Source organism: Perca fluviatilis, chromosome 15, assembly GCF_010015445.1.
Source record: "Perca fluviatilis chromosome 15, GENO_Pfluv_1.0, whole genome shotgun sequence".
Lineage (NCBI taxonomy): Eukaryota > Metazoa > Chordata > Actinopteri > Perciformes > Percidae > Perca > Perca fluviatilis.
The window spans coordinates 14,713,725-14,739,339 of NC_053126.1; the positions used below are offsets into that span (position 1 = coordinate 14,713,725).

The following is a 25,615-nucleotide window of genomic DNA, read 5'->3' on the forward strand; positions in this document are numbered from 1 at the left end:
CTCGGCTGATAGAAAGGACAGCATCTTCTCATGTGTCTTAGCTGACAATATTGTGCAGCTTTCATAAACAGTGAAAGTGACACTTTTTTATTTGGAAAGGAAAATGTTTGGAGAGGAAAATATGTGATCCATCCTACTATTTATATTCTTTCTCTTCGCTTCTATTTTGGTCTGCCTGTCTGAATTCATATATTCTTCAGTATTTTGTCACATATAGTTTTTATTTATACTGTAGAAACACATTTCTCTTTACAAATGTTCAAACCCTTCCTTTTCAGCTGAAAGAATTTAGATACTTAGCATACTTTGTTATACTTCTTTTGTCAGCTGTTTTTAAAGCTTTTCGATCCAAGTCACATCAAAAGTCTTAATCAGCAAATAGCCAAGTTAAGATGCAAGTCATATTTTAGCTTCAAACTTTTTTTTTAATGCATTTAAATGTAACTTGATATACTATTATTACATTAAGATGTGGACCTTCTGTATACCTAATATATATATATATATATATATATATATATATATATATATATATATATATATATATAGACTGCAAGATATCTGTGTACCATTATTTAATTGTTATTGCTTTAACATTTTACTGGGCAAAATGGATCAAGTCTATTATTTCAAGTCCTTATATTAACCACATGCATGAAGTCGAGTCAAAGTCTTAGGTCTCAAATCCTATCGGTCCACTCTTCTCAGCATTTCCACTCTGTGTTGTATTTATGCGTATGTGTGTCGCATGACTTACGCATTCATCCTTGTGTGAGCTATACTCCCATTTCATCACTCACCTGAATAGCCCAAATATGCATCACAGGAAACAAATAATTATGAGAACCCATGGCATCTTCAATTTCTAGAATGATCCAATTACTACCGGTGCTCACTTGCGCAAGGGACAGTTCTAATTAACTTTTCAAGTGGTTCCCAGGTAAGAGAAAACACATCTTATTCATGTTCCTCCAAGAAATGAGTCCCTCCTCTGCTTATGAGACCACTCAATCCTGAGACACCCCTCAATTGCGGAGCTAAAATGAAGCAATGTGTTGTGCTGAAGTGTCCAAAGAGGTTCAAGATTTAAGTTGCTACCATAACAAGGAAGAAAGCTGGTCTGAAACAGAACATGGAGGTTGGAGAATGAATCATTTGGACTCTTGTAAACCTGGAAGGAAAGGGTGTGAACATATGAAAAAAATAGCTAATTTACAATAAGAATATATATATACATATATATATATATGTATGTATATATATATATATGTATATATATATATATATATATACAGCATCTTCTCTTGTATATAGAAGATGTGTAGATATGTGTATATATATATATATACACAGCATACATTTGTGAGCTATACTGGATTTCTAAATTATGTACAGTAGCTCTACTATACTACACTAGTCTACACCTCTTCAAGGGTTATTTTTCTATAATTTCCCACAAAGCATACACCACAGTGTGCAGCATCTTTTTTAGAGCCTTTCATGTAAGAATTACAGGCTATATATCAAATAATAGTCTTGGTTTAGGATTACACATACAAAATGATCGTATCCCTGCAATCTCAGCCGTACCCTGAATGTAGCAGCTAGATATCTATTGTTGTGTTTTATGTGAAATGGAAAAAAAAAACATAGTCAATGTTAATGTGAGTTCACAACCCTTAACAACAGCTGGTAAGACTTGAAATGGCCCAATTCATTTAAAGTCCTCCTTTAAGAATAAATCTTTTTTATTGGGCTGTTCTTGAATGTGCTTTCATTTAAGGAACCTCTGTCAATACGTGGCACTCCACAAGGGCAAAATCGACCATCTTACATTTACTGAGAAAGATGGTTGCCCTCGACGCAGTAATACATTGACTTTTCTGTAACATCTGAGTCATTGGCTGTTGAAAGAAAGCATTGACCTGATCGCAATGACTGCAGGTACACACTTGTTTCATACAGCAAAATCAACTGAGGAAGCTGTTTTGTTTATGCTTTACAGATTACACCAGCATTGTTATCAGTGATCACTTTAGAAAATGACATGGTTTTCAACCCTCACCTAAGGTAATGTTTTTTTTGTAAAATTATGTTGTACTGCATGTTGTATGGCCATAATAGACATATGAACACATTACGGTCCAATTAACTATATGAGCTCCCACAGTGTGTGTAAGAATATGTAATAGATCATGTTAACCCCCTGATGGCAACAAATGGAGAAATAGCTACAGTATATTGCTGATAGAGGTTTATAGAGGCAAGCACTTAAAAATTTATCCAAATGTGTTGAGCAATCACGCAGAGAAGCTGAAAGCTTACTTAAGCTTGGTATCAGGGACAGTTCAAATGTTTGTGGATGCTGATTTGACCCAGCCATTGCAGACTTGTGGAGGAGATTCATTGAGTAAGAGATTGATGGAGGATTGTTTCAGATTGAGATTGATTCCGGAAGGAGAAAGATGTAAGCGAGCACGCTGCAGGCTAACGCTGGTAAGCCACACTACCACACATAAAACACTATTGGAGAGAAAGACTTGTCTACCCACAATACTACTTTTGTAAATACATCTTTTAAAACCTGAAATACACACCAAGGAGTGGCGGCGAAGGCAACGAGAGACGCTGGAACTGCTCGGAGCACGCGAGCAGGCTGTAGCTCCTGATGTCCAATGCCAGGAGGCCCGCTCCAGAACATTAATCAAAATGCGGCTGGGTGAAACAGTTTAACACAACACAAAGCCCCTCTAAAAGTAGGAAAGATACACTCATCCAGGCCAGCTTAGTCTCAGTCTGACATTAAACGCAATACGCAGGGAGAGGAGACAATATAATTAACATTACGGGGTATAGTAGCTGTGTTTTGTTGAGCCCAGGTTAGCTTAGCCTTGTAATGGCAGAAAGTAATTCTGATGAAAACTGTGAGCCTAGAGGATGTTCAAGTCAAAATTACTGCACTCTGTCAAGGACAGGGGCACAAATCAAAGAGTAATTGCTTAGCACCAAGTTTGGTGTTCGTCTGCTAGAGCGGATTGATTTATGTTCCATAAAAGTTTAATGGGATTTCAGCAGGCCTTATATATAAAAGGAGGGCTGCAAGACTGAGCTGCTGCTTTGGTCCTTCCTTAGCTCTCTGCTCTCTGTACCATCTGAGACAGGCTTACTGGTCAGGATGCTGCCAAACAAACAGCTGAGTGGACACAATGTTTCATGGTTTGGATTTTGATTCACTGACTGAGGCACATTAAATCACAGTCAGGCAAACATAAGCACACCTTTTAATGCTGACGCCATGAACATCCTTAGCAAAAAGCTTTGCACTGCTTTCCCCCATTTCAGTGCTAAGTGGTGTAATAAGTGTGTTTAGTGAAGGTCCACATCTTACTAGGGTCAACAATTCCACTTAAAACACAGTCATTCAAAAGTGCACCTCACATTTTGGCCTCCGACACCTAAACATTTCTGTGTTTAATTAGCTTGTTTTTTTCACTGAGCCACTTCATGATCCACTTTTCCTTATTCGACAGGCAGTTTATCAATACAAAAACATCCACTGAATTGAGATTTCTTGGTAGTAAATAGTTGTCAGGTACGCATACTGAAGATCTGCAGTTGTGACAAAGTTGTCATTGAACACACAAAAAAGAAGTAGGCCTCATCAAAATTTCTGAGTAGACACACAATTATCTTTGTGCAAATGCCTATTAATAACAACAAGTGGTAAAGACTTCATGTCAGGGATGTTCATGGATGCCAAAGGCTGCTATGGTATTTGAGGATGATTATTGATTGTTGTTGAGTTTTCTTCTTGTACATTCCATATTTTAAATGCATTTCCCTTTTAAATGCAATTTATTTTTAAATTTCCAACAGAAAACAAAGCCTATTTTGGAAGCTTTGGAAGCTTTGGAACCTTATCGGCTCATTCCCACCTTTTATAGCATATTACTCACAAAAAAGGTAGTAATGCACTGAATATTATGAACTCACTTTTGCAACATCTCCAATCGTTTAAATGTGCAAATATATTCTGAATTAATGTATCTTTTATAGAAAACACTGTTGCAACATTTTGGTCAGACATTTCTGAAGTCTTCTCAGACTGTCTTTGGCAATTCTTTACACAATTGCTTTCCTGTCTGGCCTGACTCCTGATGTGCCTAATTTACATCCAGATGCAGGCAGTCCCAGGGCACTGTGGCTAGGTAATCTGGCAGACTTCTTGTTTAAGAATTGTGCTGTATACAGGACACGTAAAACAAATATACGGACAATGATGTTTTAGATATTGTCGCACAACAAAAAAAATCTTCAGGACAATATGTACAATTTGATTACAGTGTGTCACGGACATTTAAAAACATTCAATCAATGCAGCCTTTTTCTGTTGCCTACTTACAGTATGCATTGAGACTACAGCTGGATTTATATTTCATTGCTTTTTTGTCACAGTTAACAATAAAAATGGAACACCACAATAGAAAGCAATGCAAAGTGCTAAATGTTGTAATTGTTGTTTTTACTTCCAAGCAGAGATAAGTCTCATTCCTAAGTGGACAGCACAGACAGAATATTACAATATCTAGCTGTTGCAAAAGCATACTACTACTGCAAAGCATGCAGCAACACATGCATCTGTACTGCTGAAAACACGTTGCAGGATCCCCAAGAGTGCACTGATCTTCAGCCCTGTTTCCATGATTCATGCATTTACCAGTAGGATGTGTATAGGAAGTTTGTAATAAGGAGGCACAAACTAACATTTTCTCTTTAAGGCACAAGCCAACATTGTCTTAACTTCTACATCAGCCAAATGCTAATTTTCTCTAACACATCAATGCAGCAGCTTTTCCATCATGAAATACTAGAAAATGAACCAGTTGTGACTGTGTGCTAAAGTCTAGGTGTCTCCACTGACTGGTGGTTATCTGCTGCAGAATCACTTGAATTAAACATCCTGATCCACTGATATGAACCATATTTAACTGCAGTGTACAGGGTATAGACGAGGTGCAGAAATTATCCCATACAACTTCAATTCTCATTTTGCCTGTGTTCATATTGCAGGGCAGGGAATTTGCATTTGTCTCGTAGATGAAGCGAGACAAATGTAAATTACAACCATGTTTCCAGACACAACTCACAGAAAACCTACTGCTGAATCAACCCGTCCAGAATACGTTAATAGCTACACATACATAGCTTATGGACGGAATATGGCAACAAAAGGCTAAATTTACTGAAAAACACTGCAAAAACACATTCAAAGACAACAAAACCACTGTATATATCTACAGTAATTATTACTTATTGGGCATCATAAAACATTAATTTATAACATGGCAATGGCTACGCCAGAGTCATAGCATCCCTTAATTTGACTTATTCTGGCAGCTAGCATAAGCAGTAGACCAGTGGCCAACTCCATGCTGTAGGAGAGCCAGGCTACGGTTAAGGACCAGCCGAAGGACACATCCACACGGGCGAGGTTCTCTGGAGACACGATACGCTGGAACTCCACCATGGCCAGGTTCGAGTATTTGATGTAGATGCTCACCCCAGACAGGGTAAAAATACCTGTTATAGTGCACAGAAACAAACAGATGACACCATTGGGGAAAAAAAGACCTCCAGATTTAAAGACATTCCCTTGTGCCTGTTACATGGAAATGGATCCATTTTGAAGAATTGTAACGAGATCTCTTACACCAGTTTTTACAATGAAGTCATTAAGTTGATCATGCATTAATTAGAAAATAATCCTTTTCCAACATTATTGTGTTCACTTAACTTAATGGATTGTATTAGATAATATACACTAAAGCCATACATAGGAAACAATTAGTAAAATTGTAAAGCATTAAAGATTTAAAAGCCATTTCACACAAAATAATTATCTCATTCATATGCAAATTAATCCAGCTAAAGGCTTCTAAATTAAATCTTAACATTTACTCTACAGGAGGAACCTGTGGTGTATGTTTGAAGGTTCTATTAGGTTTCTTTTTTGATTCCAAAACAGACTTGAGGTATAGTCTTTAAAATTACTGCAGAGGTGTGCTGACAAGAATAACATACGACTGAATGTCAACCCCAAAACACTTTGCATACTGAGCGAACACCACTAGGAGCACAATTTAGACTGACCTTTAGTGTGGCAACATAGAAGGAACCACAACCAGTTTTGTATAAAGTACTTGAAAGCAATACTTGAGTAAAAGTACAAGTATCTTACCAGAAAATGACTTTGGTAGTTAAAGTCTCCTTTTAGAATATTACTTGAGTAAAAGTCTTAAAGTATCGATATTCACTGTACTTAAGTATAAAAATAAATTTTCTGTTATTCACTGTACTTAAGTATAAAAAGTAATTTTCTGATATTAAATGTATTTAAGTATTAGAAGTAAAATTAAAAGCAAAAAAAAAAACTTTGATGATGAACCTAATGGCCAAAGGTGTGTAATGTTATCTTCATCACCACTGTTGTCGGGGTGGTCATCATCTGTTACCATGGCGGCAGAGCCTGCACCAGGTGCTTCCATGACACTATCAGTTATTATGCTTCCTCCTCTTTTTCTTTAGTTTTGGCCTATGTTTGTTTTTTACCACTTGGCAACAAACAGGCATTAGGGCACCAACTGGAATGGAGGGTGCATTACCTTGGCAATCTAGGAGCAATGATTTGCCAAATCTGCTTTTTTCCAGTGTAACAAATTTCTTCTGATTTTATTTTGTAGTAATGAGTAACTAAGATGCTTAGGGGAAATTTAGTGGATTAAAAGTAAAAGTTTCCGGAAATATAAATAATGAAATAAAGTACAGATTCGTGAAAATTCTACTTAAGTACAGGAGTGAAGTATTTGTACTTTATTACATTACAACACTGACCACAACACACTGAACAATCACCTGCTGCAGTTCAACTAATTAAATAATATTTAATTAATTTGAAATCACAATTGTGGACTTGTCTCTCAATATCTATCATGTAGTGTGGCTAATTGGCAGGCAAGCAATTAGTAGAGAGAGAGAGGAGAGAGAAAGAGAGAGAGAGGAGAAAGAAAGAGAGAGAGAAAGGTTAACCAATACAAGTGTCATACACAGTGCTATAGGAGGTACAGCGGGTTCTGCAGACCTGCCTTTCATAGAGGGCAAGCAAATCCTTGTCACAATGGCTGCATTTCCACCTGGTATTAAAATCCAATCTGAGTGACTCAATCACAAGTGGACAGTTCTAAGCAGCTCTGTGTTTCCAGCCGCTGCCTTGACAACTCAGACTCGCTGGAAGTAACGATGTAAGAACATGAATGTCTGTAGTAATATCCTACATATTTGTCAAATCTAGGACGTTTTATGAAACTAAAAAAGGGGTTGTTATATACCGGCGGGTGCCTTTTCCAGGCAACCGCGGGGCACAGAGCTCAAGACAGCTGAGTATATAAAAAGAGCAGGCAGCACTGGAACAAAAAAAAGTGAGACATCACCAACAATATAATAATAACATCCAAAACACACACTTCACAGTGGTTTCTGTGACATGAGATATACATTGAATTAGTACATAGTTCTGCTTACAGTTGAGTAAGCTGTTTCTGTGCGTGGAACTACCCATTCAACTATAAGACGTGGTAATGTGATTAAATCAGATTATGGATTAATTTGACCCAGTTATAGACATAATGTTGTTAAACTACAGTGGTAATTGTAGTGTGCTGGAAATAAATGGAGTAAATACCTACACTGATTTGTACAAGTACTTATGAACACAGTCTGTCTTCCACTCAGGTTCCCATTGCAGTTGATTAGTACTCCTACGTGGGCAAGTTTTCACCTTTAGTTCTCCTCTACAGTTGATCCATTTTTCATGTAGTCTTCTGTGTACAGCATGACTTCCCTTGCACTTTATGTGAGGTCTGAGCTCTTTCTGCACCGATACCACACTAAGGATTTGTTAAACATCTATTGTGCTTCCTTAGGAGAAGCAATACCAATTTTAACATTTTAATGGAGTGAAGGTAGCTTTTTAAAACAATTTCGAGTTGCAGAGCTGCAGAATAAGACCTGAGGCCAGATTAATCAGCAGTGCTGTACATGATGTGAGTGTTCAGAGTGGAATTTCAAAGACATATTGACAAATGGCTCAACATTAAACTTGTGTTTGGATATAGGCATATCTGTCATACTAAAATTTCAAACTGAGAAATATGTCAATTTTGGGTTTGTGTGGACTAGAGTGCACCTGAGTTAGCTAGCGCCAAAAGGGGCGTTTTCTTCTTCGCTAAAGTAGATTGAAAAGGTGTCCTGCTGTCCTGCTGTTCAAGCAAAGGAGAGAGTCTCACAGAATAAGCAATTCCCATCAGCGGAGAGAGAGACAGAGCTAATTGTCCTGGAACAAGCAATTCTGAGATGAAGCTGCAAAAGAAGCATCAACAGTTTGTGTTTAATTGCTACGTGCTATGTTATGGTAATAAATGAGGCAAAAAAATTCTCATTATTGAAGTTAACTTTCAGTGTGCACAGTTGAATGCTGTTTCATCTAACTCTATTGAATCTGAACCCAGGTATTACTTCTCGTCTATTACCTCTCTTGTAGGACTAGATGGTCGGAGATGTTTTGCTGATGAAGGCAAGAGGTCAGGATGTCTTGGTGTACAAGGCAAACAGTTCTCGGAAGTACAGCACTAGAAGACAGCTTCTTTGACATTTGAGTTATGCATAATTAACAGGTACAGTACAATAGGCAAACCAGTGAGAGAAATGTGAGCTATAAGTACATCTCTTAGGATACTTCTCTTTATGCAGGCGGACAGGAGGATCCTAAGTTAGAGGGAGAGGTATGCTTTGGCTATTGTTGGGTTGATTCCCACTTTGAAGGATGCCTTCTCTCCAAAGGGCTATGTGAGTATTGATTAGTTTGGTTAGTATTTTGCTGTTCTACAAAACTATTTCAAATTGCATACAGTTTTGTGTGTATTTGAGACATAAATGTGGAAGTTCCAGAAAATGATTGGGATTTACATTCTAACAAAGATAAAGCATGTACTACATGTGTCCCCTGATAAACATTTGCATTATTTTTCGATTAATGTTTCACAATTCTGTTTTTTAATTCAATATCATAGTTCTATGATGCTAAAAAGGGTAGTTAGGTCATAATGCTTAACAAAGGCCTATAATGTTTATGAGAAAAATATTGAGGAAATTTGCAGTGTTTTTGTGTTTTGTTTTCCTTTTAACTTTTATGAACATTTTTATTAGGACTGTCAATCGATTCAAATATTTAATCATGATTAATCTCATGATTGTCCATATTTAACTCACAATTATTCGCAAATTAATTGCACATTTTTTATCTGTTCTAAACATACAAATTTAACACTTAAATAACTGAAGTTTCTTGCTACTTTAAAGTTTCTATCCACAGCACTTAAAGAAAACACACTTTTAAAGTAAACAGCCAGAAGTGGAGTTTTCAATTAAAGTGCCCATATTATGAAAAAATCACTTTTTCTGGGATTTGGGGTGTTCTTTTGTGTCTCTGGTGCTTCCACACACATATAAACTTTGAAAAAAATCCATCCATGCTGTTTTGAGTGAGATACAGTTTCTGAATGTGTCCTGCCTTCAGTCTCCTAGTGAGCTGTTTAAAATCGGCTCGGACTGTGACGTCACAGTCCGAAAAGAGCTGGCTAACCACAACCGTTAGCTCGTTAGCATGCTAACCGTTAGCATTAGCATGCTAACGCTAATGCTAACGCTAGCATGCTACGTCGTTCTCAATAGCAAAGCACTGCTACAACACACACAAGTTCACCATAATCTACAAAAGAACTACTTATACGTGTGCCCTCATTTAGAACTCTCCCAGCTAATCCTGCCTTGTAACTGACCAAAGTTGGAGAAACAGGCTTTCTTTTACTGTCTCTAGAGCTAGCTAGCTGACATGATCTACATCTGAACTACTGAGCATGTGCGAGTACAATCAAAGCTAGTACAGAAGAAGAAGATGAAAAGAGGTCTCACTCTGTAGCTAAAACAGAAACCAGGTGAAAAGAGGATCTGCAGCAGTGAGAGAGAGCTGTGCAGTACAACAAAAATATGGTGTTTTTTGAAAATGAAACCATGTAAACCTATTCTGGTACAACCTTAAAATATAGTTATGAACCTGAAAATGAGCATAATATGGGCGCTTTAAAGAAAATTATGCACGTTAACGTGCTGCAGATTGTGGTGTTTTTAGATTCGATTAGAATATTCAGTTAAGAGAGATTGGCTGCTGTTTTGCTCTCATTGTTCACTGTGAAGTTAACTGGAGTGAATGTAGCCCCAATGTGTAATTTTATTCAACCTCAAACATACCGAAATCGAGATTCAAACTCATTCCCTTTTGAGTTCGGCCCTCATCAAATGCATTCTTTGATGGATATTCTATTTATTGTGACTGGTGAACAGCTGAACCCTTCACATTGAAGGAAAAAAACAATCTTTTTGCCACTGTATTGCTGATGAAAGCATATCCTTGTATTGCCACATAGGGATCTAGCAGATCAAATCTTCTTACTGTATGGACCACACCGAGGACATTTGTGCACAAAAAGGACTCCAGTTTCATCAAAGACACTGAAGAATACTCAGTTTGGTCTTTGAGCTGTCTTTGAGCTGTTGATATTAAGTTTATATTTTTGAACATTCAATACTTTTATTCATTCAGATATGAAACGGTTAGCAATTATAATTTTCAATTTGAGCTAAATGCTATACTAGCATTGAAACATGCTCACCAATGTTATTACATTTAAAGGGGTGATAGAATGCAAAACTGATTTTACCTTGTCATAGTTGAATAATGACAGTTTAGTGGGTAACTGGGACATACATAGAACCTCTAAATCCCATTGACACCTCTTTTCTCTGCAAATCTCACTATTTGAAACTGCCTCTGAAAACGGGCGAATCTCAACGAGCCGCAATAGTTGACGTCAGCTATTGCGGCTCCTCCTCATTTGGCTCTAGTCTGTGTTTGTCACACCCCAACATTTGCATAGGCTACACAACTGACCTGAGATCAGTTAGTCTTCTGAATCTAGGTCGTGCAGATCTCAGAAATTGTATACATTGTTCATATGGTATTTTACCATTAAATTCACTTCTGAGACTTTTTTATGCGAGAAATCAACTATGTAGAGGTCAAATGTGGACCGTTTTACGAAAATTGATGTCTAATTGCAAATTTTGTCCGACTGTGTGTCGGACTTCAGAGGCCGGTGCTGCCTGTGTTGCCCCTCGCCGCCGCCCGGCCTCCTTCACAGCCCCCGGCCTGCTGTGAGCTCGAGTGAGCTCCGTTACGACTAGCAGCCCACAGCACTGCGCAGAGTCACCGGTAACACCGCTAATGGACTACTAAACGCCGGTGCTCTGACAGAGCTCCAGGGCCTGCAGCTCCCCTCTTCCTGCTAGCTAAATGGCCCGTGTGTGTGAGTGAGAGCGCGGTCAGCGAGCTTGTTACACCAGCAATCTGTTATCACAGGTTCCAGTTAATCTTTTAATGTGTGTAATTATAATGTGTTGAGTTATTTAAACAAACGATTGGGGAAATAAACGCCGCTTGTCCGTGAGTCTCATTGATAGAGCCTGCAGCTGGATGGAGCTCTATCAATGAGAGCTAGCTAGCCTCCTCTTAGAATTCCTCTGAAATTCACAAATATTCATCAACTTGAAATCGGACACCGTTGTTAGCTTTATAAGACATTTAGTTAAATGTTGTGTAACTGGCGTGACGGAATTCAAACTGTAAATATACTCGAATTAAGGCGAAAAGGAAGCTAACTATCCGTGATTTGTAGCTAGGATTGAAGGGACAGTCACAGCTAACGAAACCCTTACAGCTCACAAATATTCATTCACTTGAAATCGGACACCGTTGTTAGCTTAATAAAACATTTAGTTAGATGTTGTATAAGTGGCGTGACGAAATTCAAACTGTAAATATACTCGAATTACGACCAAAATGAAGCTAACTAGCCTCAATGTGTACACATAGGATTGAAGGGACAGTCGCAGCTAACGAAACCCTTACAGCTCACAAATATTCATTAACTTGAAATTGGACAACGTTGTTAGCTTTATAAGACCTTTAGGTATGTTGTATAGCTAAGTGGCGTGACATGTGTGTAACATGTGGTAAGAGATTGCTGGTGTAACAAGCTCGCTGACCGCGCTCTCACTCTCACACAACGGGCCATTTAGCTAGCAGAGAGAGAGGAGATGCAGGCCCTGGAGCTCTGTCAGGGCAGCGGCGTTTGGTAGTAGTCCAATAGCCCAAACGGTGACTTTGCGCGGGTATGAGGTGCTGTGGGCTTCAGGGGAACATGAATGTGTGTACCAATTGCATCAAATATCTGGGTTTATGCATAATGAGATCAAAATTACATTTTAGGAAGTTTATGATTGGACTGCCCAAGATTATCGGGACAACAATTTGTGTAATAAGCCACAATATATCTAAATATATATATATATATATATATATATATATATACAGACTGTCTATGTGATCACACTCAATTTCAACAAAAAGGAAATTCTGTTTATATTTTACAGAGACGCCATTTGAAAGAGAGAATGACACAAGAGAGCGTGCCCTAATGATTCCAGAGCAAAGTCTGACTGAGTTTTTCAATCAAGAACAAGCTTCCACATTTTTGGGTCACTTTGTCATGAAGAGCAATCACTCTACATGCTGCGATCAATACTGATATTTATATCAATTTCCACAGTAAGAATGTTTGGTGGTTTGGTGTCACAAATCATGTTTAGGCTCATCAGAAACCAGCTTGCAATTATGATTTATTTTATGGTAATATTACTGGCAAGTGCCATGAAAAATTTGTCAGTAGATCATAACTACAATCCTCCTTCTCACCTACACATCCCTCCAAGCCCTGGCCACACAGCACCTTTCTGACCTTCTGCATCCATACACCCCACCCCGAAACCTGCGGTCCTCAGACACTGGCCTGCTCTCCATTCCCCACACCAGACTCTGTACCTTCGGAGACAGAGCCTTTAGTGTTGCAGCCCCATTCCTCTGGAACACCCTCCCTCCAGATATCCGAAATGCTACATTCCTGGACAAAACTCCTCAAACACCACCTGTCCGTCACAGCCTACAACCTCCCCTAGCTCTGTTTCCCCTGTAATTGTGTAAAGTGTCCTTGGGTTTTATGAAAGGCGCTATACAAATAAAAAAAGTTATTATTATTATTATATTATTATTATTACAAACTGTTCACACCAGTCTACATCATTGTTGTAGTGTTTGGTAAAGGGTGTCAACACTGTGATTTAGCATATGGGAGTCTGATCTCTTACAGATGGTTGAGCTGAATCAATCATGTTTTTTTAAATTACAAAATGTGACAAACAGATTGAATGAAGTGTCGGAAGTCTTGTACAGTACGCTCTCACCAGTTTAATGTATCTTTCTCCTTATTTCCTTTATAAATTCCCCATTTTCACCCTTCCAATAACAGGGTGAGCAAAACGATCCTTACCTAGGGCAACGCAATTAAGTCAACTGGGATATTGAATGTCCATACAGAGATATTTATTATGAGGCTGCAGATTCTACCAATAACAGTCCTTCCCTATTGGCCCTTAGTCTAAGTAGGTTAGAATGGGATTTTTGCAGTTGCCTTAAGTCAGAAGTAGATCAGAAGTGAGAGTGAGCAGTTGAAATATATATACAATATGCCAGCCACACACCTTTTTCTTCAGGACATCTTACATACTGACTTAACCAAGCAAAGGATTTGCTTTAAAGCAGCTTACACGCACATGTAATTTGCCACAGGCTCAGACAAAAACAAACAATTCTGCGTGGACTTACTGCAGAAGAGAACGTAGGCTGCTGATCCAGCCAGCAATTTGGGACTGCTGGCTAACGAACTGACAAGTCCAAAGATCCAGCCGAACACCAGCAGGACTAGGCTGAGGGGCAATATGATAACCACCACCTTATGCAAGCCTGCAAACACAAACGCACATACAAAGACACTGTGGTTACTGTGCTTAACGATTATAACTGTGCTGTGATTTGGTTCTAGTGCCCTAACTACAAGCCAGCTGGATATACTACTGAGTTTGACCCATTTGCCTGCAGGGAGCCATTTCAATTGTCAGTTGGGTGTGAAAATCAACTGGAAGAAGTGTTGAAGTGTTGAGATTTGCATAAGATAGCTTCTGTCACAGTATACAATTTATTGCTGTATTTCATTGTCCAACCTGCAAACAGGGACTGTTTCAGAAAACACTATCCTTTGCAAAAATGTTCATGTTTGCTTGGGTTTTCTCACAGCATATTGTTACTTGTAAATGTAATCTCTTTAGCAGCCAACTACACCTATACATTACATTTGTCAGGAATCACTGACTCAGTTCTTTAAATCCACCTCATTATCAACTCCTAAGCCAGTTGATAAACAAAACCACTCACCAAGAAGGTGCCTTTCCACTTCTGACAGGCTGGACATATTTGCTGTAAAAGAAGGGATGACTGAGCTCATGTTTGCTCCTGAAAATGTCAAGGGAAAAGGTTATTAATGACAAGTCGTGTGGACGGAGCTGAAGGACTAGAAATTTGCTACTGGATACCAAACGTCACTTTTTACATAAGAATTGTACAAATAATGATCAATCTATTTAGAACTTCAACACATTGTATGCTTAAATTGATCAAACCAATTAAAGATGTCTCTGTATGACATATAAAATATATGTCATACAGAGACATCTTTAATCTACAAAATGAATTTCCTCAGCCCTGAATTTTCAACAGTTTTGCACCTCTGCGCAAATAAAGCTCAAGTTGCTGCTTCTGTGAGTTTAGCCAGTGCAGTTTATAATATAACAATATTGTGTCAGCGCATGTTCCACTTTTATGTCAGGTGCAATGCTTGAAGAGCTTTTCGTTAATTGGCATTTGCTTCTGAACTGCTGGCGGCACCAGCAACACATTGGACACATCTGGGACCTCAAACTGTGCAACCAACAAGCAGATTATATTGCAGCTGTGTATCCAAGAATATCCTTTTGAATCTTTTTGCAGCCTCCATGAATGTTCGCCTGCAGCTGCCTACAGGGTTTGATACAGATGTGAGGGGTTACAGTTGCTACAGTTATTACATTTATTATACTCACTGAATGAAAAGTGAGTTTTCAAGAATCTTATTGTGGAGTTAATAATTCAGCTAATAACCCATCTTTGCCATATATTTCTCCAAGCTAAACGCACTGGCATGTCGCCTCTTCTGTGCATTAGTGTCACACAGCTAAGATTCACTGCAAGCAGTTTTTGCCACCCTAGCATGTAAGGAATGAATCAAGGCAAAGAGCATCGGCCTTGCCTTGATTGCTGCTGAAAATGAACATGGCTACGCAGCAACATGAAAGAGACAAAGAGAGAGAGACAAAGAGAGAGAGAGAGTGAGAGAGAGAGAGAGAGAGAGAGAGAGAGATGATCCGTGAACAATGTATGGATGTTTTAACGGCATTACATATAACAGTTTTTTTTTCTTTTTGTCAACATTACAGACGAGCAATAGCCTACTGTAATTTGCACAGGTGGGAACAAGTGTTTTACGAGTTTTAGGTTGATGCCACATGATGAAGGCTTCTCACAATTACCCAACGGTGGGAAGCCGCGCAAAACTTATTCCGGAAAAATGAGGGCTGCATCTGATTTTAATACAGCTGAGCTCACACAACATATAGGCTACTTGAGTAAGACGTACCCTCTGAATACAAACTCATAAACTACAGACTATGTAGGCTTAAGTTGAGTTTACATACCTTCATTAATTCTCCACAGTCCAGAATGTGAACTTAGGTCGTCTGAACATGAGCAGTTGGGTTTATTCACATCGACGATAATGTACCAGTAATCAGTCCATATAGCCACAGCAAGGAGGCTAAAGCTGAGCAAACCTGTAAACCCAGCTGAAATAACCACCAATCCGTACCTCATTATTCAGTCCACAGTGCAATAGTGCAATTTCTATATTTTTCTACACTGTATTCTGTATCGACAGATGCGCGATGCGTAAAAGCTCTCCCGCTGGATCCTTCCCTGTAAAGTGCTGGTTCTATGTGGCAATCACGGTCCTAAAACGTAGTTTAGACGGGAAACTGAGCAAAACACATGACATTAGGCTAATTGTTTACTTTAAAAGGGAAAAAAAACACTACAAATAAGAGAAGATACGCGTCTTTCGGCACCGCGGTTCACATCACTCTGACAGGTAATGTTGGCTTACAGCGCTCTTGGATTGATCCACAGAGTTAAGTTAAGAGGATAAAGCGCCACACTTTCGGTGCGGAATTCCAAAATAAAACCGCGATCGTGTTGTGAAGCTGCTTGCAATTTATTTTTTGAAGCAAACAAGCCCACATCCGCCCAAATGTTTAGTTATCTGATGATCTCTTGACTGTAATTTAGACTATTTTAAATGCAAGGCTGCTGCGTGCTATGACCACAGGTATCCTAACTGGACCGAGCCTACCATTAAACGGTAGGCAAGCCTACGCCGAGAAACAACAACAACAACAACAACAACATATTTAACAAATAAAAATCTAAGGAAGTAGGCAATCTTGCATAAGAAAATACAAAAGCACTCCCGCGGCTAATATGATAATCACATTTAAGAAGCTCGATTGGCATAGCATCCGGTTACATCAAACAATCATTTAGGCTAGTAGACCTACCTGTACATGTGGTTGTAATTTATGACACAGGCCGGCCTGTGTCATACTGGCCTACAGCCAGGGAGCGGAAGGTCTAGGTGAGGCAAGATGATTGATGTTTTGGGTCTAAAATACAGCACACCTGAGTCCAAATGAAAAAGAAAAGACAGCATGCTGGTGCTGGTAGCTTTGTAAACCGAAGCTAAACGTTTAAAAGATATGACGTTGTTGTGTGAGGAACAATAACGTAAACATGTGGAGGGACGCACTGGTGGAGCCTGTCGAACTGGCTTTCGCATCAGTCTCTGAGGTAGGTGTTTTACAATTAAATCCCAAACTTTTCTCTTTTTGTCAAAAAATGCAAACATAAATGAAGTACAATATACAAAACAATTTACATAGCATAAGCAAGCCAATAGGCACATTCACAATTCACAACAATCACAGCCTAGTCTGTGTGGATATGTCTATCTGCCTTTTAAACAATCCATCCCCCCCATTCTTCTTGTAAACTGCCCAAGCACTGTCAAATTGAATGGGGACTGGGATGAAAAGCAATTATAGCCTACTGCAAATTGTACTGAGGTCTAAACTCTGACTTGGCCACTACTCCAGGATATTTTAAAGCCTGTGTAGCAAATAGCTTTATGTTTTTTGTCTCCCTGGATAACAGGCTACATTTTTACCAAGTTCTCTTGCAGACTGCAGCAGGTTTTTCCTTAGGTTATTCTCTGTAGCAGAATTCTCACTTCACAGGAATAGCAATAGTTTTTCAAGGTAAAAGAGTGCTGAAAATGCACCCACAAAAAGGAAGCAGAGGACATCTAACCTTTTAAGAATATTTCAGTGTAATTTCACACTTGTGGGCACAATTATTTTTCATGACGAATATGATTGAAGCAAGCATTAAAACTGAACTGGTAAGAACATTGGACAATACATTTTAAACACTAGATATAAGAGAATATATATATATATACATATGATAATTTGTCGTGCTTATGTGGTGGAGGACAATACAATGGGTAATTTGAACGGGAATGGAGAACATATTTCTACTCACAACTGTGGAGGTGTGATGGGAACCAGGTGTACTCACTCAGCTCGCTGGTATAAGTGGGAGTTATATGGAGTATTCTTGCAGTGGTAATATTGCAATGGTAATGAGGCTCATGTCACAATTGTTACCTAAGGTTTTATGTTGTTAACTGTTAATTTACTGTAGGACATGGATTGCATCACTTGACTTCTTCCTCGCCAGCTCTTACCAGACTTTTTTGGCTAACTAACACTAACTAACTAGCAGGCTTGGCTAGCAAGGTGCAACCTAGTCTATTTCCACAACGTTCCACGACGTTCCACTTCCGGGATTGCTCTCGTTCTGCCGGAAATTCCGGATGTCACTCTTTTCGGATGTCCGTTTTCGGATGTCCCGTTACCTTCCGCTTTCTTTGTGTTGGCATTTTACACTCCGGTTGATTTATGAGGATTATGGTTGACTGCTCCTCAGATCTCTGCAGGGTAAATCAAGACAGCTAGATAGACCATCTGTCCAATCTGAGTTTTAAGTTGCATGATGAAGACGCATTGCAAGACGATTGTGATTGGTTTAAAGAAATGCCAATAAACCAGAGCACGTTTTTCTTTCATCCAGGAATGCTGTGTGGATTAGGCAGACTCTCCTCTGCAACGCTGTGGTGAAGGTCTGGCAATGCGAGACTAGGTGCAACCTAATGCTGAACAAGAATTTTTTAGGTGACCACAATGTTACAATTAACTTTGATGAAGTCAAAACACACAGTGGAAGGGTCCAGGTCCCAAGACAAAAAAGTTCACAGCTATCTAACAGAGTTGCCATGGTTAGCTTTAGCCTCTATCCTGTCGCTACCACGGCGACATGTCAATCACAAGGTAGCCACGCCCTAAATCATACCCTGCTTTACCGTCTTCACTCTAAATGGGACCATAATTTACAAAATGAACATCACGCTGTACTGAAGAAGACTTGTAGCCAGCGATTGAGTCCATAAACTTATTAGGACAATGTTTACTGAGGTAATAAAGCAAATGAGAAGTAGGGTCATTTTCTCAATCATACTTCTTTTTGGAGCCAGTGGAGTTGCCCTCTGCTGGGCATTAGAAATAATGTAGGTTTAAGCAAAGATCAGCTGGTCTAAGGGAATTCAGCATTGGCTGTGTCAATTCACTTTTCAGACCCGGAAGCCACGTCCGTCCACTTTTTTTATACAGTCTATGATCATAACAATATGAAATTAAGACTAAAGTGTACATATACTGTACAGGCCCGGCAGAAAATTTAACAGAGTACTGTGACTCATTTCCAAATACTTTCATGGTGTTTCTCTGTTCCCCCTCTACCAACCATAGACTGTAAATTAGTGGACAGAGCATGTGGGACGTCACCCATTGGTTTGTGGAGATCTGCTATGAGTCGTCGAGTTTGCCGTTACGGGCGCAGCCATCCTGGTTGCGGATTTGGCGATTTTAGACGAGAGGGAGGAGTGAGGGAGGAACCCTTACACTCTACGTTACGTTACATACGTTCACTGGCAATCACATCATAGCCACGCCCTAAAATGGCCACTGCTTTATCGCCAATTTTAAAATCAACGAGACTATAATTAAAAAAATGAACATCATTCTGTGTGGCAGAAGACGTAAAACTAGCGATTAAGACCATAAACTCATTATGAAAATGTTTACTGAGGTAATAAATCAAGTAAGAAGTGGGTCACTTTCTCATAGACTTCTACAGAAACCGACCTCCTTTTGCAACTGCACGTGTCTCCCCCTGCTGGAATTCAGATAGAATGCAGGTTTAAGGCACTTCTGCATTTGCAGCACATCGCCGAACCGGATGCTTTGTCCATTAATATTAACAGTCTACGCTACCAACAGAGAAACTGCATCTGGACTGCTCAAATGTGCCACCTGGTGGTTGTTGGTGCACACTGTATATTATATTATATATGTATTAAAGCGGTAATCATGTTAAATGGAACCTCAAACATCTGTATCTGCAGTCATTGTTAATGGCACTAACTTCGATCAGTTCCTATTTCAAGTGGATTAGTTGAATTTGTAATCTTGTGTACTCTGCGCCATAATTAAAGTATGATTTCCCACTGTCTTTTCCTAAACCTGTAGTATGTACAGACAGCTGAGCTCACAAATGAGAACACAATGTTAAAGCCTTGTCAGCCATCTCAGATGTTCTCAGTCGATAAAAAGTAGGATATCACCAACTTTCTTTTTTACAGGTTGCCATTTTTAGTCAGAAATAGGTAGACAAAGTTAGAATTACGTCTGGCATGTTCTGTAGCCAATTGTGGCCATTTTTATAGACAAGCATACTTTTATCCATTTACATCAGACACCAAGGAGAGGGAAATTGTAGGATGGGAAATGGATGGGTTCTTCTGGATCACTGCAATTTTCTGATGCATCAAACCTTGTGCATTCTATTTGTAGTTGAATTGCCTTTCAGTTTCCACAAATGCATCTGCTGTGACATGAAGGGAAATAAAAAGGGTACATTGCAATAAATAAACCGTGCATTGACATATAATTAATGTAATTACTTTCTATCTATCTATCTATTCTATTCTATTCTATCTTTGGGAGAATCCATCATGATTATGAGACTTTTATCAGAGTAATGTTGTAAGTATATTATTAAACATTATTTCCTCTCTTTATTGTTATTTAACCAACAGAGATTGATGTCTTATAGACATAGACTGTGATGATTTTATATATATATTTTTATTTATTAAGTTGCAAAAATACAGACTGCACACAACAAAATGTTTTACAAATGTAGCTATTTAATTTCCCATCAAATAAACAGAACTATTCAAAATATGTACAGTAAGATTGTATCTTCACTGCACCTTTAAATAAATTTTTTCACTCAAAACTAAAATGCCATTTTAGGTGGAAAGCAGCATTGAAATGCTATGATGTGTTAAGTTGTTGAGTCCCAGTTATTTATGTTATCTTTTTAAGTGCTCTTGAATATTTTCACCCAGAACATTAGTGACCTGTGTATGTTTGCATCTTATTTTGCAGACTTTACAATATTGCTTAAAACCATGTCTGTCGCTTAAATGAACAAAGTTCTGCAGAGGATCATTGAATTGGCTTTTGCTTAGTGTAAAGTAACTCAGTGCTCGGTCACAAGATCAAGTTTGAATTTTAAGCACATAGGTCTCATAACATATTACAAGTGCACAGGTACAGTACGACTGAACTAGTGGACCTGTTTGAGGTTTGACTTGCTGGTATTGTTCTTTTTTTCTGTTTGCATGTTGTGCTACAACTGTGGCTTTTGCCCGCAGCTAACCTGATGCATTTTTTAGATCACTAATTCAGTTTTTGCAGATAGTTGTAGGATGTAACTCGCAATATAGTTTTGAAAATGCAAAGGACATTTTTTTTCAAAACATTCCGTTGTCATGTGGACAATCCCTAAAAGGCTTCACAGTTACACTTACTTCCTGTCCCACAACCATCCCAAATGACAAATCTGATAAATGTTTTACTGGTCGGGAGTAGGAGTGGGGGCTGGGGTTGCCAATACAATAGTTTGAGCCCTGTAAGCTAGTTGAGCTGGTTGAAGGCTTTCTACCGTAACTGATAATCTGCCTCTGTATTAGCTGGTAAATGCTAAATAACTTTTAACTTCACTTCAAGGTTTGTAATAAATCTCCAGTGTTTGATGTACCGTTACTTCTATTCGGCTGTAATTTGATTGGCCTGCTTTGTGTGAGGTCTGTGCTGAGTCCTTGCACTGTCAATGAGCTGAGCCTCAAGAGGACTTGTTTTCACTTTCTTTCCATTTCCATTGTTATGGTTATGAGCTGGGCTCATTGGCTTTAAGGTGTTTGTAGTATTGGTATTGCTCTCTTTTAGGTCCTAATTAAAAGTGGCAATTGGTCTATTTCAGCACGGCATCTGTTGTGTGTTGTCTTTCTGTGGACTCTTCAGCTTGCAATTTTTCAAACCCTATACCCCAACCCGCCCACTCCGCTCTGCATCAGCCAACCTGCTTGCTGCCTCCTCACAGCGAAGGAGAACTAATCACTCAACGAAATCCCGACTGTTTTTGGCTCCTAAATGGTGGAATGAGCTCCTTATTGACATCAGGATGGCCGAAAACCTACTAATCTTCTGCCAAAGGCTAAAAACACATCTCTTCCGACTACACCTCGGATAAAGGAGGAGGAGAAATTTATTATATATATCTTGATGCTGCACTTTCATATGGCTCTTTGTAGTATTACTTATTTAAAGCTAATGTACTTGCAATCACTACTTGTTGTCTGGAGTTTGCACCTTCAAGGTTGAACGCACTTAATTGTAAGTCGCTTTGGATAAAAGCGTCAGCTAGATGACATGTAATGTAATGTAATGTTATGTTTCAGTTGGGTGTTAATAATTGCCTTTTATGTCAGGGTTTTTTCACACATCACTACTATATATAGCAAAATAATTCAGTTATGGATTTAAATATTTGTAGCAAGGTTTAGGTTAGGTATGTGTCAAACATGTTTTATGGCATAGAAAGTCCTCCTTCCTTTGTCTTTGAAAGCTTTTAAAAAGGAATTGTGCATTTGTAAAACCCTATTGTGATTTTGGCCTTTTTCTTCCTTTCCAGATTCACTGCCAAGGTCCAGGTATGGCAATATAATATTTGTAAAAATACAGCTGTTATAATGCCTCTTTAGATTTGGCCAGCAGCATTAGGTACTCAGCAGTTTTTGAGAGTATCTTACAGATGGAGACCAGGGACAACTGAAAGGTGAAGGTGTGGTTTGTTGTTTGATAATTTGGTTTAAAACCAGTCTGACTTTTGCTGATGACATGATGTTGAAGAGGACGTTTTGAAATTGGATGTTAAGGATGTTGCAGAATAACTTGTCCAGATGCCAATTACGCATACACTGTAACAAAATTTCCTGTTAAATTATAGTAAACTACTGGCAGCTACAGTTGCCAGCTTGGAACTGTTATTCTACAGTGTACCTACTGTGATCTACAACAACAGTTTAGTACTGTAAAAATATTACAGTACTGTGCTGTATGGAAAATAAACATTACAGTATTATACTGTCAGCTCTTTGTTTGCAATTATACTGTTATTTTACAGTTCCTACAGTATTCTCCATTAACATCTTATTACTGTAAAACTGTAGAATGTGATCTTCACAGTGATATAAACTAATGATTTAAAAGTTTTACATTTAAAAATGAAAACCCCTGAAATAATAATAATAATAATAATAATAATAATAATAATAATAATAATAATAATAATAATAATAATAATAAATGAAAATAGCTGTCACAAAAATGGCTCAGACAAGAGATGGCCTGAACATTAAGCATTTATTAAAGCTGAACATTTTCAGTATCTACAAAATCCATAAAAACACCATTACTACCTGGTTGTCAGAATTTTTTCTTGAACTATGACAAGTGATGGCTAACATTACATTCATTACATTTTGTATTTTCCTCCCCAGGTCTGGTTTGACTGTTTGCAAAGCATACAAATTATCAGCTAATTCAACTTAATTTAACCTTACTGCTACTTTTTTTACTTCCTCCTTTCACCCAAAGTGGGTTAAAGTCACTGCATCAAATGCATAGCAGCTAAGAAACTAAGTAAAAGCTAACTAAATTACACACATTCCATTAACAATAAAAATTAAACATATCAAACTGGCTCTCAATAATGGTGGGTCCAAAAATGAACCTGGACATCTGAGACAGATGGACTGAACTATACTGGCTAAATAAAGCCCTACTCAAAGTCTATCACATTTTTTAGTAGAGTGGCCAAATGGTGATTCACCGTTGTTGCCTTTTTGTGGACCACCTTCCCCTGGCTGGCCTTTCTTCCCCTCTCAGGATTAATCCCAATAAGGCGCCTAAAATGTAATAATAGAGAAAGCATATAAGATATTAGGTATGGTAAGTAAAGATCATTTGCATTTAATATGGAACCATATCATGTTTTATCATGTTTCCACTACAAGCCTTCACAGCAAAATAATCTTTAAAATACTCTCTCAAGAAAAAAAAATCATTACATCAACAACTAGTCAACTAACTTTTAGCAACTGTACATAGTGCATATTTGAAGCTACTTTTTAGCTTTTTGCATCAATCTGCATAACAAGCTTCTCCCTATGAACTCCCATAAACCGTTTTACTTGAATAAGTAAAACAACAAATGGTAAAATAGAACATTGTAGCCCACTTTAATTAGATCTGACAACAAATCAAATGAACCAAGCCAACTTATGCTAATTTAAGTAGCTTAATGTGCTTCAATAGAAAGCTAAACTTTTGTCCACATAGTCACATACTTGCTAAATAACAGTAACGTATGCTAGCGTGCAGCACGTACTTTTGACTCAATATTTTCGGCAATAAAAATAGTCAATCAAATGTTAATACAACACAAAATCACATTAGCATAATGCTTACTTGCAAGTTTATATTTACCTTCTTAAGAAAGCCACAGGGACAGGATGGATGAGGGTGCCCTGCGCAGTTGACGAGAGAACGGTGAGGAAAGCAGCAGGTGATGCCTCAAGTGTTCCATCCAGTTTGGTCAGTTTAAGAGTCCGGATGAAAACTATTCCTTCATTTTCTTGTGATTGTGTCCTCGATCTCAAATAAAAACACTGATGTGTAGGCTTTTTTTTAATTTCATTTAATTTTTTATTTTGCTCAGATGAACTATTAAATGGACCAAAGATCAAGTCTGATATAAAGTTAACTGAAAAAGAAATACTATATCATACTGTAAGATTATAGGTAGCTTGCTGTAAAAAATAAATACTGCTTTTTACCGTAAGATTTTACAGGAGCTTGCCGTTAATATTTTGTTCCTCACAGACATCAGAATTTACAGTATTCAACTGTATTAGTGGAAAACGGTAGCCTACACTACTGTGCAAAATATCCAGTATTTTTACAGCAATTTGTTTTGAAGCAAGAAGCTATGACAACATGTCTTCCAATTTTCGCTTTTTTGGTGACGAGGATTCCTTCTCCTGTGGCTCGGCATAAGCCTATGATCCTCCATTATGAACTAGTGCAGGCTTTAAAATTTCTCACTCACTGATCTCCTTCTCCTTTTCAGGTGGTTTCTGTCCCGTAATGCTGCCTCTGAACGAAAATTCGTTGTGGATTAGCTAGACAGGTAGGCTAGTGCTTTATGTCCCTCTCAGCTATTATAGTTTTTTCAAAATGGCAGAACGACTTGGAAGCCTCCTTGGACTTGCCCGTCCAATGTAAATACAGATAAGAAATTCTTCGCTTACGAGGATAAGTCAGATCATTGGCAGAGGTAATTTTACACCAATAAGGACATATTTATGAATGAAGAAATTGATTTTAGCTAATAACATACTTAAAACACTACACAGTGTACCTTTAAAACAAGCACTTAGCTTTAATCTCTAAGGAAACAGAATTGGATTTCTTTCTCATGTTTGACCTGGACGCAGCACAAATAACTCCATTTTAGTAGTGTTTGTCCAGTCAACATTGGCTGCAGGCAAACCTAGTTAGTGTTGCAGTACAGCACACAAAGGGAGTGCACAGTATTCACCGAGCCATCCATTATCACCAGAGATATACAGTTTTCTGGTTCACACACAGTCAGACAGAAGGGGAAACTCAGGTCAGAAAGGTTGATTACTTGGTTACTTGCAATGAAAACATTTTATTCAGTTTTTCATATTTTGTTTGCTTTGCTAAATTATTTGGCACTGTCATTCTTATTGCAGACATTGCACAGTTAAAATACCTCGCCAAAGCAGAGTCTATT

General features: G+C 38.3%; 1 protein-coding gene and 1 long non-coding RNA gene across 2 annotated transcripts; one reads left to right on the forward strand and one right to left on the reverse strand.

The window, feature by feature from the left end:
- Nucleotides 1-4,268: 4,268 nt before the first annotated feature.
- On the reverse strand, nucleotides 4,269-16,325 carry LOC120575160 (transmembrane protein 235). Its single transcript, XM_039825808.1, has 4 exons — nucleotides 15,853-16,325; nucleotides 14,498-14,575; nucleotides 13,892-14,029; nucleotides 4,269-5,580 (listed from the first exon to the last, which is right to left on the reverse strand). Exons 1-4 carry the CDS (start codon nucleotides 16,025-16,027, stop codon nucleotides 5,336-5,338), a joined length of 636 nt encoding a protein of 211 aa, XP_039681742.1. The 5' UTR covers nucleotides 16,028-16,325; the 3' UTR covers nucleotides 4,269-5,335.
- A 568-nt stretch (nucleotides 16,326-16,893) lies between these two features.
- LOC120575161 lies at nucleotides 16,894-24,992 on the forward strand. The gene is made up of 3 exons (XR_005641958.1): nucleotides 16,894-17,056; nucleotides 22,427-22,445; nucleotides 24,926-24,992. It is a non-coding gene; the product is annotated as an uncharacterized LOC120575161 (long non-coding RNA).
- The last annotated feature ends 623 nt before the right edge of the window (nucleotides 24,993-25,615 follow it).